This window comes from Mauremys mutica, chromosome 11, assembly GCF_020497125.1.
Source record: "Mauremys mutica isolate MM-2020 ecotype Southern chromosome 11, ASM2049712v1, whole genome shotgun sequence".
Classification (NCBI taxonomy): Eukaryota; Metazoa; Chordata; order Testudines; family Geoemydidae; genus Mauremys; species Mauremys mutica.
In genome coordinates, this window is record NC_059082.1 from 76,479,898 (window position 1) to 76,495,683 (window position 15,786).

At 39.5% G+C, this 15,786-nt stretch overlaps 1 protein-coding gene across 23 annotated transcripts in view; it reads left to right on the plus strand.

The window, feature by feature from the left end:
• The window catches only part of SDK1 (sidekick cell adhesion molecule 1), a 664,468-nt gene that overhangs the window by 449,759 nt on the left and 198,923 nt on the right, over window positions 1-15,786 (plus strand). For 22 of the 23 annotated variants that reach the window (XM_044979056.1, XM_044979053.1, XM_044979052.1 and 19 more), the window contains 2 exons: window positions 12,092-12,203; window positions 13,234-13,424. In XM_044979056.1, coding sequence (XP_044834991.1) covers window positions 12,092-12,203; window positions 13,234-13,424 — 303 coding nt within the window. Of the gene's footprint in view, window positions 1-141; window positions 193-12,091; window positions 12,204-13,233; window positions 13,425-15,786 lie in introns of those variants that run through there. The other variant, XM_044979074.1, reaches the window with a different exon arrangement.

Consider the following 15,786-nt stretch of genomic DNA (forward strand, 5'->3'; position numbering starts at 1 on the left):
GAGCAAAGTGACAGATTTGCTTCCCCCCTGCCCAATTGAGAGGGCACTCAAATCGAGTGGCACTGTGACCTATTGCACAGAGTCACAAGGAGGGGCAGCCAGGCCAAACCTGAATGGTGCTGCAAGCCCATGAACCAGGCCTGGAGTGGGGAGCTGGGCCCAGCCCTGCAGGACAGGAGCTGCCCCTGCAGGGTGAGTGTGGGGAGGGGCTCACGCTCCAGTTCAGTCACCCCGCAATCTTCCTGAGGCCACCCCTCAGTGGTAATTGTTTGGAAGGATGGTGGGGGGGGGCAGCAGTTTCAGATTTTGTTCAAAGCACCCAAAAACCTCTGTGCACCCCCCAGAATAGGAAGCCCAGAGAAATGCTCGAGGCCTTAGTCCTGCAAACGCTTGTGCACATAAGTAGTCCAACTGACTTAAAAAATTAAACATGTCACTGCTTCCAGGACCAAAGCCTAAGTAGTGAACAAATAAGAACATAAAAAATCAAGTCTACATCAGTGCTGGTGAAATAAGGCTCTTTTAGTCATCTGGGAAACCAGTAATATAGAATGAAATAGCACAGGAAGGAGAATTTTGATATGTACACCACTATAGGCAACATTGTAAAGCCACCATAAAACAGTAAAATGAAATCCCAAGGGTTTTTTTCAAAAATAAGACGAGAAAATTCATTGATTTTCATTTTCTTTTAGGATCAACAGTACTTCGGGATTATTTCTTGAAAGAACTATTGAAAAAGCAAAACTTTAACATCATCAAAAATACTCCAGACAAACAGTCTTAGGCTTCTTTTATATAAGTCTTAGACCTTGTTTTGCTGGATTTTTTTTCCCCCCTGGGTTAGTTGGTTTCTGTTTTGTTTTGGCACGGGGGAGGGCGGTGTTCGGATTTTCTGAGGGATTTGTGGCTAAATATATGACACATTTTATTGTCCTAAACCCACACCATATGAAAAAAAAATATTGGGATCTTGAATTAACCAAAATCCCCTGGACCCATTTAAAACTCACCTTAGTAATCACTTTGGCTTTGCCAGCTTCTGATCAACTGCATCTCTCCCTCTGGGGAGTGCTTCTAAGAATCTGTAAAGATGGCCAGTTTTTCATGTGTGTGATCTATTCACTTAGTGTTTCCTTTTGTCACAGACAGTTATGGCTGCTCAGAATTTGTAGAACTAATAGCAAAATCAAAAGAGGACAGAAGTCAAAAAGCAGAAAGGGGAAAACAGCTGTCTGACAGGCCTTCTGACAGAGAATTCTGTTTGCCAATCAGCAGAAACCAATTACCTGTTTATTTCTACTTAGGGCTTTCAGATTCGTTTCAACTACCTGACATAATTTTAATCCATGTCTGAAAGTCATTTTGTATGTGTGAAAGTGACCCTCTCTCCTTTCACTAACATGTCTGTCTATCTGTTTATCTATCTAGAATATGTAAACTTAACAATTTATGGATATAGTGGTGGAGGGGTATGTTTTGTTTTCAGAGGACCCCTGTTGCACTTTTCTATTTCTCTTGCTGATGTGAGAAGGTTCTGCCCTATTTTTTCCCCCTAGATAGTAAAATTGTAGTGTTGGTATTAACCCCCTTTAGATTTGCTTTAGAATTATGTTGACTAAAAGAAAAATCTTAGCTGTGTCACAGACTGGCTGACTACAAGACCAGTTAGTTTTAAATAGATAACCTGGGGCCATATCTCAAACTGTCTTGTACTAGCTGAGCACTATGTTTCTACAATCTAGGAGCAAATTTATTCCTTTTTAAGATAGCTGGGGTAGACAGGAAAGAAATACATACATTTTCACTTTATTTGATCTGTCTTTCACTCCTAAGATTTTCCTATTTATCTGCACCGATGTTGTGACACCCTACAGTCATTGTGATATAACAACTTCAAACAAGAAACAGCACAAAGTAGAGGTTTGCACGGGTGGGTGATGAGTGGGAAGGGAGACACGAATTTTCCACAGCCACAAGCTTCCATTTTCTTCTATTGAAGCAACTGCCATATGCAGTGAGGGGTGTTCACCATTCATATTGCTAAAAACAATTACCCATCTGTTCCCTTGAGGGTAAAAAGCCAATATGGGATCCAAGAGACATTGTGCTCCCGAACCCCAGTCTTATCTGGGAGCACCAGATAGAAGATAATCAGTACATTAATGCAAGCAGCCACTGTACTGGGCAAGTAAGGGCATCTAACAATTGATTCGTAACAATGCTGACACTTCCCGTATTACAGAAATAACAACAAAGAGCCCTGAGTAATAACTTCCCCTTAGCTTTCTTTTTACTGTACTTGCAGTATTCTTGTAGTATGCATTTATATACTGTATATAAATAGATACAAAACCCCATTCCATCTTTCAAAAGAGAGGCTATTTTATTCTGACTTCAGAAAATTAAATGCTTATCCATCTGTGGAATTATTTTTGAATGAATATGTTTGTAGGCTTTGTTTAGCTGGCTTAGTCTTTACCATTTTTGAATGTTCTATGTATGCACAGTTGTTTTGTTCTTGCTACAGTGGAAATACAGCACACTATATTTTCCTCCTGACTGAGGTCTGAGGCGACCTTATAATATAAAATATCCAAAAGTTTGGTAATCACAAAGGCTGCGTAGGGAAAGCATCACATTTGGAAGAACTTCTGTGCTTAAAAATGTAGGGGACGGGGGCATTTATTTACATTGGATAAATTATTCTGATCTGTTTATGGTTCTGCCCTGCTTTTAAGTTTTATAGTACACTAAATATGTAAATGAAAGATTTTTATTTGCTTCTGGATCTCTGTGACCTGCACAACTTATTAAAGATTTTATTTCTTTGTGGAAGAGAAGAGGGAAGTAGACTGGTTTGATGAGGGGAATGGGGAACTTCAAACCATATGGGGTGGACCTCAGGCCCCTAGTAACCTATTTCTTAAAATATTATTCTGACAAGTCATTCCATATGCTTGTTTCAGTTAGGCTGTGGGGTAGCTCTTGTTTTTCAGTTCTGTTCCCATTATGAAAAGGATCAGAAACAACAGACCTTTGGGAGCAAGGTAGCAATCTGGATCCCAAAAGATGTTTCATATATAAATAGAATACAGCAAATGTTGACCTTGAGCTTAAAATGCTGTACCTACGTGCCTTTTGTATTGAACAATGGGGGTTTTTTTCAGCTAACAAAAAGCAGCTGTTAGTACAATTTTCTAAACATATTTGCATAACCTTTCCCTCACCCTTTAATAAATGGATTCATGTTCATAAATTACAGTGTCTGAAGTGGGGTTATGTGACATTTTCATGTATGAAAAGCGTTTAGATGTAACTAAATTTCTTCAGGGAGCTGGAGGTGGGTTTTCTGTGGATGGCTTTGACTGACACATTGCTTATCCAATGATTGATTTTCCTTGGTGAATCACTTATGTAAAGTGCAGATGATTTTCAGAAACATGTAGCTAAAGCTGCCTTTTTGTCATCAGAGACGTGGCTTCTTTGATTTTTATTGTTTTTTAAAGCATTTAGGACTTTTGACATTTTATTTTTTCTGTCCATGGGCAAGTGGATGAAAGAGTGAACAGTTTCAGTGAGAAACTTAGGAAGCTGCCATGTTAAAATCTGGACTATGTGGAAAGATAAAACAAATTATAAACTCTCATAGGTCCTCGTCCTGCAATCAGATCCCCATGGGTGGACCTTTGCACCGGTGCAGAGCCCCATTGATGTCAGCAAATCTTGCCCTGGCTGCTCAGGGAATAATACCAGTATCAAGAATCTTCCTTGGGTCTTTTGCAATGTAATATGCTAACCATCTAATCATTTAACCACTAAACTAGCCAATCAACATTCTCTTGATTTAGTGCAATTCAGACAACTGAGGAATTTGTTACTGTTCTGAAAAATTTGGGCAAAAATGGCATGTAGAATGTGATCAGTAACAAGTGCACTCACAGACATCATGATGATATCAGTAGTATAAACAGATGAAAAGGGTGGACGTCTTTGATATAGTCTGTGTGAGCTCTAATGGGTTTTCTACAGCGCTTAATTTGTAATGAAATAGGTGCCAGGGCTCAAGCAATTTTTTTTACTTTCATAACGGACATGGGAAACCTAGAGGTGCCAGGGCTATGAACTGCCAAGCCTAGAGGTGCTGGGGCTCAGCCCTGGCAAACTCTGGCAAAAATTAAGCACCGGTTTTCTATAAAACTTGATTCAGGAACAGTGAGGCGACTCTCCTTGTAGCACACAAATCTGCTCATTTTACACATATCATGAAGTCTCATTAGCGTCAGTAGTACTCTGTGTGAGTATTGTGAGAAGGATTTGGGCTAAACATACCATTTAAAAAAAAATTCCAGAGTTTTGGGCAGAGAGGCAGGAATCCCCTACAGATTCTTCCTGAATGACCTGCAGATCTCTATTGTTTCTGCTAATATCTTTTCGTTAGCATGGATTGACATTAACTGTTCAGGTTTTCCAGATTTGCAAAGAAAGTATGCTCTGATTTTGCACCATTTATTTTCAAAGCTGAAAATCATCTACATTAAAATGAGTTAATTACAAAAAAGAGTCTTTACGTCAGAGAATTGACATTTTGTTACTCATCACCTGGATTCTTCCTTTAGACTGTTGCAGTCTGCCATTCAAATGTTAAACTGTGAATGCATTGAATTTTATAAACCAGAATAGTTTTAACAGTTAAGGCCCTGATCCACCTCCATGAACCTTCACACCCACCTAGATTTCCTTTGATTTCAGTGAAACGCTGCACAAATGTAAGGGTCAGCATGGACCAAACTGAACTAGATATTTCCTTGGCAGCTGTTGTTTCAACTTTTATACCCAGAAATTAAGCTATTATTTAATCTTATCTGATTTCTTAAGTAATTGTATCTGAAAGTGCTTCCTCACCCCTTAAAATGATCCTTTCAACGTGCAGAGTCAGCAGAGTTGCTTTTCTTTGTCCCTGTCATTTTTCTTAGTTCAAGAAATGGCAGATGAGAACATTTTCCTTGGTACATCCCATTCATTCTAAATAGAGGTGTGCTCAAATGTGTTACAAATAAGGGGGGGGGAAAGAAACAACTAGACAGTTTGTCAAATTGTCATATTTTATTTATTTTCTCGTCAAAGAGAAGAATCCTGAAGTATATAAAATGAGGTAAAAATGGTTAGAGAGACATGGTGGGTGACTTCTGTTGGTGAGAGAAGTTTTGAGCTTACACAGAACTTTTCTTCAGGTCTGGGAAATGTACTCAAAGTGTCACAGCTAAATACAAGGTAGAATAGATTGTTTAGCAGGTATCTAGTGCACTAAATGCCCCAATAGCTACTATGGATGAGAGACAATTACTGTGCTCTCAAATGAGCTCTCACAGAAAAATAATAAGACACAAACATCCTATCACCTGTCGGTGAACACTTTTCACAAAGCAATCACTCTATATCTGGCCTCTCAGTCCTCACCCTCAAAGGAAACCTGCACAGCACCTTCAGAAGATGAGCCTAGGAGCTTAAATTCATAGTTTAGCTAGATACTAAACAAAAAAAAAGACTAAATAGAGAAACTGTATTTATGGCTTATTACAACAATCTATAACCCCCTTACTTCCACCACCCCCGCCCCAGCTTTTTCTCTCCCTTTCTGCCCTATGACTGGAGAGGGATTAATCAGCTACTTCACCTTGAATGGTCTCTTGAAGTATGTTTCAACTACATACGCTGAACATTCTGTTCTACCTTGTATTTATCGTGACCCTCATTTCCCAGACCTGAAGAAGAGTTCTGTGTAAGTTTGTGTCCTCATCAGCAGAAGTTGGTCCAATAAAAAACATTACCTCACCCACCTTATCTCTCTAATATCCTGGGATCAATATGGCTACAACAACACTTCATATAAAAATGATTGTACATATGAAGATGAAATTGAACATAAAATGTGGCACTATATTCTGTCTCATTTTTCTTCTCTTCCTGCTGTTGGACAGCAAAAAGTAAGAGGTCCCACATCTAGGCTTCCATGAAACTCGTCATTATCTTTGGTAATACAACCACGCCTGGCACCCGGCCCTCCCTCTTTGTTTCTTTCCTCAGCTTTGGTCACTCCACTACTGAACCTCTCTGGCTTGAATTTAATGTGTTAGAACAGATTTTTTTGGTTTTCTCATTATCTATTCATCAGATTAATTGTCAATTCTGGTATGCCTTTGTTTAAACTAGAAATACTAACAGGTAGCACAATAAATTAACTCCAATCCATTGTTGAGAAAGGGAATGATAAATACATGAACTAGGTACATGAAACACATGGGCTAGAAGAAGAAAACGGGGCCCTGCTCCATCATAAAGTGACTCTTGATGTTTGGCACAGATGTTCATGTGCAGCAAAGCACCGTTTTTATAACTTTTGGAGAGCTGTCTGTGTGAACCTCCCAAACCTGTGTTTCCTCCTCCTGAGCGTGTGCCTATTTCTCCTATTTTAGAGTATCAGAGAAAAATATAACCTCAATTCCACTGATCAGTTATTTCAAAATCTTTTTAAACCCAAGCAGTCATATTGCAGATACAAAAAGGTTCTAGTTGACCATGGAGAGGGAATCAAAGTATCCAGCTCCCCCTGCTGGCTATCTGGGACAGGCTGCGGTACCTGTTGCTTCTTGTTTGCTTTAAAGAAGACTAAAGCTAATTGATACCATTGCTAGACCATAGCTTTTGTTCCTTTGACTAATGTTGAATAAGATTACACATTACATCCAGTTAGATATTTGATATTAAAGCTATTTGAAGAAATAAAAAGCCACCTGAGTGTCCTCTAGATAAAATGTCTTGGGGTATATATTTTCTCGAGTTAAAAGCCCTAATGATGTGTAGGATGATAAGTTTCTTAGCAAAAAGAAACCCCTCACTGTGCATGGGGGAAGGTCAGGTCAGTGACAGAGACTGAACTACCAAATTGCTCTTTTTGCACACGGAGTTGTGAGAAGGCAAGTTCAGAGTGTAGAACAGAAATTTTGTCTGCTTTTGAGTTCTACTGCTGAGAAATAACAGAGAGCTGTATAACTAAATAGAGTCTTAATTTCCTCAACACTACATGGGACAATGTAAAGAATTTATTTCTGGAATGTTCTTAAAATACAAGCCTGGATCATGAACTTGCGCAGGAGCAGAGGAGAAAGCAAAGACCCTCTCCCCTCTTTATACAGGCAGGGAGAGGTCACTCACAAAAGCAGTCCCTGTACTCCCTGCATCTGGAGAGCACAAGGACTGTTCACTTCTGCTTTTCCTCAGAGCAGGAGCAGGAGGAAAAAGAGCTGGGACATGACTCCATGCCCTCTCCTAGGCTGTAGATACAGGGCTGGTGCACTGTGGGGAATGATGGAGCAGAGTGCTCGCTCCCTGAGTGAAAGGAGCAACCTGGACAGATTGTGCCAGCATGAGGTCCAGTCACTCTGATGCTTCTCTTGGCACAGTGTGACCCTGCACCATCCTCCACACGGGGCTCTGGCTTAAAAAGCCAAGATCTTGCCCAAAATGTTTTTTCTATAGGTAACTTAAATCTCTGTGGAGTCCCATAAATTGTCTTTTATTACTCCTGAGGATTGGGCCCTAGAGAACTCCCTCAAAGATTTCTGAAGCTTCTCCGCTCTGTATTTTTGGCTTTGTCATATGTAATATATAACGTGCCTTGTTGCCAGGGTATCTGAGGCAAGTTTCCTTGTGGTTGGAGTTCAGTTCTCCATTAATCTTTCCCTAGGGCTAAAACTAACAGTTTTTTCTATCTGCATGAAAGTCTTTACAAAGAAAAAAGTACTTTTAAAAATGTGTAAGGCTGTTTAGTGTTTAAACATTTGGACATATTTATAATGTGGATTTTAGCTTGTTTCATTTTTTCCTGTTTGTGCTAAGCTCTTGTTAGTTTGTCTATATTGTCTATAAGTCGTCTTCAAATTTGTCAGACAATGGAAACAGCTCACATAAAATATTTTCTTGCATAAGAGCTATTGGTTTACATGATTAATATATTTTCTATTTTCGTGTAGAAAGCCCTGATCCTTCAAACACTTCTGCTTGTGCTTAACCTCAGGCACATGAGTATTCCTATTGAATTCAATGGGACTAGTGACATGCCCAAAGTTAAGCACATGCAGAAGTGTTTGAAGGATCAGAGTCTTACAAAATATGTTATTGCTTTTATGATTTCAGTATTTGAGGGGTACTTCACTTTTCATTAAAAATGTGCTTTGGGTGTACTTTTGTACCATATATATTGTATATAACACACGGGGAAAGAGTGTGATTGTATGGGATGCAATCTTGGTTGCTACTTGTTTGTAGAGTGACCAGATGTCCCGTTTTTATAGGGACAGTCCCGATTTTGGGGTCTTTTTCTTATATAGGCTCCCATTACCCCCCACCCCGATTTTTCACACTTGCTGTCTGGTCACCCTACTTGTTTGAGGTGACTGCATTTCTCAAGAGTAGGCTTGGTGTAGGAGTCTACTTTAATCTATAACTGTCTGCAGTTGTACATTTCAGCTGACACTGAAAATGACCACAAAAAAAAGCAGTCGGTGACAGTGAGCATGCCTTCAGGGACTGGGTATCACCAGTCCTGCAGCTGTGAAGGGAGACCTCTGCAGCTCTGTTATCACAGGAGGGAGTGAGCAGATCCCTCACAGCAGAGGGCCCTCTGCGCTGCTACAGGGCTGGTGACACCTGATCCCTGCAGACACAAGGTGCGGGAGGAGGCAGATATAGAGTGATCACTTTACTACATGACCCCAGAAGGAAAGACTGAGACCTGGGCCTGCCCAAGCCTGCCGCCCTGGGTAGGGGGCCCAAAGCCACAGCCTGAGCCCCACCACCACGGGTGTTGGGATCAACGCTGAAGCCAAAGGACCTCAGTCCCAGGTGTGGGGGCCTGTAACCTGAGCCCCGCCATTCAGGGCTGAAGCCCTCGGGCTTTGGCCCCAGCCCTGGGCAGTGGGGCTTGGGTTTGGCCCCAGGCCCCAGAAACTCTAATGCCAGCCTTGGTGACCCCATTAAAATAGGGTCGTGACCCACTTTGGGGACCCAACCCACAGTTTGAGAACTGCTGGAATAAAGACACCGGATTCATGGCTTACTACAACAATCTGATTTTTCCCTCCCCTTTCCTTTCCTCCCTATGACTGGAGGGTTGTTAATAGGTCACTTTACCTCAAATGGTCCCTTGAAATATGTGTTATCTACTTATGCTAAACAATCTGTTCCATCTTGTATTTTAGCAGTGACACTTTGAGTTAGTTTCCCAGACCTGAAAAAGACCGTTATGTAAGCTCGAAAGGTTGTCTCTCACCACAGAATTTGGTCCAATAAAAGATATTACCTCACCCATCTTCTCTCTCTATTATCTTGGGACCAACGTGGCCACAACAGCAGTGCATAGAAAACCTGAACAGTTTCTGTCTTACCTGACTATCTGAAATTGGTGGTTCACTTCTCCCAGGTTGCATTGAAAAATGGTTTACATGCTGTTTCTATGGTATTATTTCATTTCTATCTAAATTGAGATGTTCTGGTACTTTCTGAAATTGTACTTTGTAGGTTTCTACAAAAGGATTTCCCTTAAGGCATGTTATGGGCCCATAGCTATTGATTACACGGTTACAGTTGAGTTGAGATTAATACTTTCAGAGGGACTTTAGTCTTGCTTCATCATGTATTGACAACACAAAATGAAATGTTATGGATTCCGTCCTGCAAAGGGAACCATGTGGATGCCCCTGCTGAGACCCATTTGCAGGATCAGGGCCATAGTGGATTTCAGCAGGTGACTCTTTGGTTGTGCAAATGGAACTTTTGACTGTTCTTGAGTATGAACTACAAATATGTATGCTGCCTAGTTAATGTTTATACGGTGCTTTAAAAATTTAGTGTTCTATGTCTATGCATATTATTTCTGCAGCTGACATTTCTAGGTACAGTACCTAGCAGCCAAGCACCAAGCATTGTGATGAGCTCCATAAAATGTGAGAATACAGCATATTATACTGGATATAGTAATGAGCACATTAGCTTTCCATTAGATAAAAGTTAGAAGAACATTGGCTTTTTATGTCATGATTCAAAAGAAATATACTAGATCCAGATCTGTGTCTTCTTAACCCCACATGTTCAAAAACCATTATCAGATGGCTAATTCTACTAATAGATTTATTCTAGGACATTGTATGAATATGGCTCAAATTCTATTCATTAGTGTTCTCATTACAATTAGTAATAAAGGAGTAAATGAAGCCTTTCCTATATTACTCTTGTTGCAAGGAAAATAAAGTGTTCTTCTAGTTCTTGTGCTTATCTGTTTATTGCACAAAGAGCCTATTTCATATGGTGAACTCCTGGACGTCAGCACAAAGCCCACTTCTATTCTTTGGTTGTTGTTGGAGTGCTGTGAGCTGTCCTCCAGAGGTGCTGATAAGGAGTGAACATGGTTTTCCTCTTTTATAGATGGAGATAAGTAGTAATTAATGCAAAATTAGTGCCTTGTTCATTGACCTTTTAGCATTTACTGCTGCTAACTTTCACGTCACACAAAACCAGTAGAGAACAGTTGATTTACCACCTGCTAATAGCCAGCCCAGCATTCCCAGTAATTTTGTGAAAAGAGATCTGAATTGAAACAGAAGTAAAAATCACTAACAATCTAAATCTTTAAGGGGTCTTTGGCTATAACAGTTAGTGATTTGCTGTGGGTGTAAATATATTGAAAAAGAGGAATTACTAAATGCTTACTTCAGAAAGCATCTCATCTGAGGATGGCACTTTGGCACATGCCCAAAGTTGAATACTTGCTTAAAGTTGAACACGTGCTGTTGTGAATGGGGATGGACTTCAGTACTTCTGGGGCCTGAGGTTGAACTACATGCTTTCTTCTCTCATACTGTGCCTTCCACTGTCAGCTGAGAATGTGTTAGAGTAAAAATCTTCTCACTATGAGATTTAGAATATTTGTTTTGCAAAATGCTGCTTTCTTCTCTCCCACCCACCCCCATTTTAAATGTCTATGAGCCCCTCTACTGAAAGCCTGTTTTGTCCAAAATGTGAAGGAAAGAATCAAAGATTTTTGGAAATACTAGATAAACACAGAAATTTCTTTCCATTTTCTGCTCTTCGTGGATATGTCATTGTAGCAGAGTTTTTTCATTACCCATAATGATGGATTTTGCATAGTTAAGCCTCCTTAGCAAAAAGTGTTTGAGCCAGTTTGGATTTGCCTCAGTTTAGAGGTATTTTAATTTCTTTTCCCTATAATTCCTTTATTGAATTCTTTATTTTTGGAAATCTTTCATTATTCTCTTATTCAAGTTACCTTCCCCGCCCTTCCTTCTACCTCCAAATGAATAGCTAGAAGCAAGGCAATAACACATTGGCATTTTAATTCACTTATTAAATGCACGTACAGAAAATTTTAAAATGAAACCAGTAAGATACCGGCCTTTTTATCATTTTTTCTAGTGTCTACTGACTGTTGCATAAGCTAAATTATTTACAGTTTGATGTCTCACAAACGAGAAGCAGATTTGGGTTATTTATTTCTCTGATAAGAAAATGGATTGAAGTTGCTGTGATACGTTCCTTTGTTAATTTCATATTTGTTCCCTAGTGTAAAAAAAATCTTTTAAAAGAACTATTGCAAGTACTGGCAGGCTCTTTTGAAATGGTATGGAAGTTATAAGATTAAACAAAATGTGAAAAGGGCTTAAAAATATAAATCAGCAATGGTTTGATAAAAAATAAATGCTCAGCAGTTGAAAACCTCTAAGATGCTTAATTTGTTTGCTCTCTTTTTGGGAGTAGTCCTTGTGAGTTATGTGTGTTTTTGAATTATTGCAAGCTGGGCATTTTGAAAGTGTGTGTTTGTACAGTATAATGAAAGTAAATGAAAATGACCATACTGAAGATCTCCTTCTAATGAGGAGATTAAGACGCATGATAAGGTTGAAGAGTGAAATTTGCAGCTGTGTCATTTGCTGAGATCCTTTCCTGGAATGTTTCAGTCATTGCTGTTTGCAAATGTACAGTGTTTTCACAAGGTTTTTTTTTCTGCCCTTTGTAGATGCCAACAATGTGTCTGACACCACAGCTCCTATCATTGTAGTCCCTCCGCGTAACACCAGTGTGGTAGCAGGGAGCAGTGAAATCACACTGGAATGTGTGGCCAATGCAAGGTATTGTAAATATAGTAGTAGTAATAATAAAGAACTGTCCTCTACTAAAAATGGAGTGAGAATCTTTTTTTTTTAATTTCATGATTGTAATAAGCAGAATATAGCATACAGCTTGCTTTGCACGACTGATAAGGAATCCATATTACTTGTTTAACATATAGATTATTTCTGGGAAAATAAGAAACTAGACATAATTACTTCCCCACCTTTACTCATGCTGCAACAGAGTAAAAAAGAGAAGGCAGAAACGTGACATTTGGGCATCAGCAAACACTCTGTAACAGGAGTCCATAACATTAATGGTTAATCCTATTACTATTAAGTTGGCTGTTGAAATGCAAGATGACTGTTTAATAGTCTACATTTCCCATTAACTAAATTATGAAGGAGATCCTCCTATTTTCCTCACCCCACATAAATAAAATGGACAAGGGAGAGTACTGCAGTTAACTCAGAGTACTGAGTTGTTCTCAGCTTACAGTTATTACAATTAACTTCTTGTACACACCATAATGTAGAGTGTACATTAGGAATCTCACTAAAGGCTAGAAATTGTTCCTATTAAAGCCAATTGAGGATACTGGGAGTAGGATTGAATCCTAAGAGAGGTAAAGGGCTGGGGCCTTTGGATGGTAAGCGGTCCAGCTGGTTTCCTCTCCCCCTGAAGTCAGAGATGTTCTTGATACAGTTAGTGCTACCTCTGTAACTGTGCTATAATGAAAGCTTCTCCCGTGTAGCTGAATCCCATGGTAGTGTTTATTTTTAATGTTGTTTGCTTAGACAAACCAAATCATTAGCGCTTAAGTTCCATTGCTGTAATAATTAGCCATCTTTGTTCAGTAGTACTTGAGCAGTCTGTACTCTTGATGTGTGATTGTTAAGACATCAGCGTTCTATCTGAATTCATTTTTAAGTGTCTACTGATCAATCAGCCAGGGATATTGGAAGAGTTAGGTGAGTTATATTCTCTGTGTATTATAGGTGATGATATCATTCACTGTAATAATCTGAATGTTTTTTACTCTCTCAGACCCGTTGAGAAACTGAGCATGACCTGGAAGAGAAATGGAATAAAAATAAGCAGTGGGATTAACAGTTTTGGGAGACGTCTTACTATCACCAACCCAACCACTGCTGACATTGGGATGTACTTTTGTGAGGCAGAGTTGAAAGACAGCACTGTTGAGCCGGCAAGAGCAAAGGCCTTCCTCTCTATAATGGGTAATTCTGAAAGCAGTCTCTTTTATAGTAAAGCAGGGTTTGGACTCGGGTATAATAGGAAATAGAATTGCTATTTTAATATTTCATCAACCTTACATCTGAACCTCTCCTCAGTGAATGGGACAAACAAGGTGAAGTGGAGTTTTCTTCCAGATTAATTCTGCTGTTCGTCTCCATGAATATAAATTAATTAAACGTACTTTTTTAAAGCATTGATGTGACTCTGAATACCCTTTGAAACTTAAATGTAATCGTGAAACTGGGGAAACCCAGGAGTAAAATCCTTATCATGCAGCTTCCATGTTGTGGCTTTTAGCTACATTAAATCCTGATTAACTCCCTATTGCTTACTTCTAGCTTTAACATGTCATGCTGCTATTTTTGCAAGAGGATCTTTTCGGAGAGCTTTTCTATATTGCCCTTTGCAAATTCTAGTCCTGGGGTGAAGGACGTTCCCAGGCACATGTGCTGGCCAATGTCAAATGAGAGAGAGAAAGTTGAACTTCAGTGTTCCAAGCCACATCTCCAGTGCTTGATTTGTAATGAAAGAGGTGCTGGGACTCAAGCAATTTTTGTACATTCATAACTGATGCAGCAAGCCCAGTGGTGCTGGGGCTATGAACTACCAAGCCTAGAGGTGCCGGGGCTGAGCCCTGGCACAAATTAAGCACTGCATGTCTCTGGGCTCTAATATTTAACAGTACATTGTTACATTCAGGCTAAACTTTTAAACTATAGCAGCTTACTAAACGCCCATGAATTTATCATGGACTTTTTTATGTTTCCTTTCCAGTTTTTGCTAATTAGCAACATATGTGTGTGTAAATTAAGCTTTCTCCAGCTGGGGTTGCCCATGTGGCCCTTGACTAATTAATCATGGCTCAATCTGCGAAGCTTCCCTAGGTGCTAAACTCCCACTGACTCCAGTGGGGGTGCTCATTACCACACAGGAGGGCCTAAATACCTGGGAGGATCAGGCCTCAACAATATCCATTATCCATCACTTTGGAAGATATTGTGAAGGCTCAAACCAAAAGTGGATCCAGACTGCTGGCACTTAACATTAAAAAGGTTGCAGAGCAGCTTTTCAACTAAGATGGGGGAAAGCCAGTTGCAGCAGCGAAGCACGTGGATTGGACAGAGACTTCTCTTAGAGGAGAGTCTATTGATAGAGATTCTCTAGGTTCTAGTCTGGAGGAGAGGATGGAAGAGGATAAAGTGTGGGCCAGATCAGATGAGAAACATTCACATAAAGAATCTGACACATCAGAAAAGGGCAGACAAATAAACAGTGACAAGTTTTTAAAGTGCTTGTACACAAATGCTAGAAGTATAAATATTAAGATGGGTGAACTAAAGTTCCTCGTGTTAAAGGGGGATATTGATATAATAGACATCACAGAAACCTGGTGGAGTGGAGACAATCAATGGGACACAATCATTCCAGGGTACAAAATATAACGGAGTGGCACTATATATGAAAGAAAATGTAGAATCAAATGAAGTAAAAATCTTAAATGGATCCACATGTTCCATAGAATCTCTATGGATAGTAATTCCATGCTCTAATAAGAATATAACAGTAGGGATCTATTATTGACCACCTGACCAGGACAGTGATAGTGACGATGAAATGCTAAGGGAGGTTAGAGAGGCCATCAAAATAAAGAACTTGATAATAGTGGGGGATTTCAGTTATCCCCATATTGACTGGGTACATGTAATCTCAGGGTGAAATGCAGAAACAAAATTTTTTGATACTTTAAATGACTGCTTCTTGGAGCAGCTGGTACAGGAACCCACAAGAGGAGAGGCAATTCTTGTTTTAGTCCTAGTGGAGTGCAGGATCTGGTCCAAGAGGTAACTATAACAGGACTGCTTGGAAATAGTGACCATAATATAGTAACATTTAACATTCCTGTGGTGGGAAGAACACCACAACAGCCCAACACTGTGGCATATAATTTCAGAAAGGCGAACTATGCAAAAATGAGGACGTTAGTTAAACAGAACTTAAAAGGTACAGTGACTAGAGTGAAATCTCTGCAAGCTGCATGGACGCTTTTCAAAGACACCATAATAGAGGCCCAACTTAAATGTATACCCCAAATTAAAAAACACAGTAAAAGAACTAAAGAGCCACCGTGGCTTAACAACCATGTAAAAGAAGCAGTGAGAGATAAAAAGGCATCTTTTAAAAAGTGGAAGTCAAATCCTAGTGAGGTAAATAGAAAAGAGCATAAACACTGCCAAATTAAGTAAAAATGTAATAAGAAAAGGCAAAAAGGCATTTGAAGAACAGCTAGCCAAAAACTCAAAAGGTAATAACAAAATGTTTAAGTACATCAGAAGCAGGAAGCTT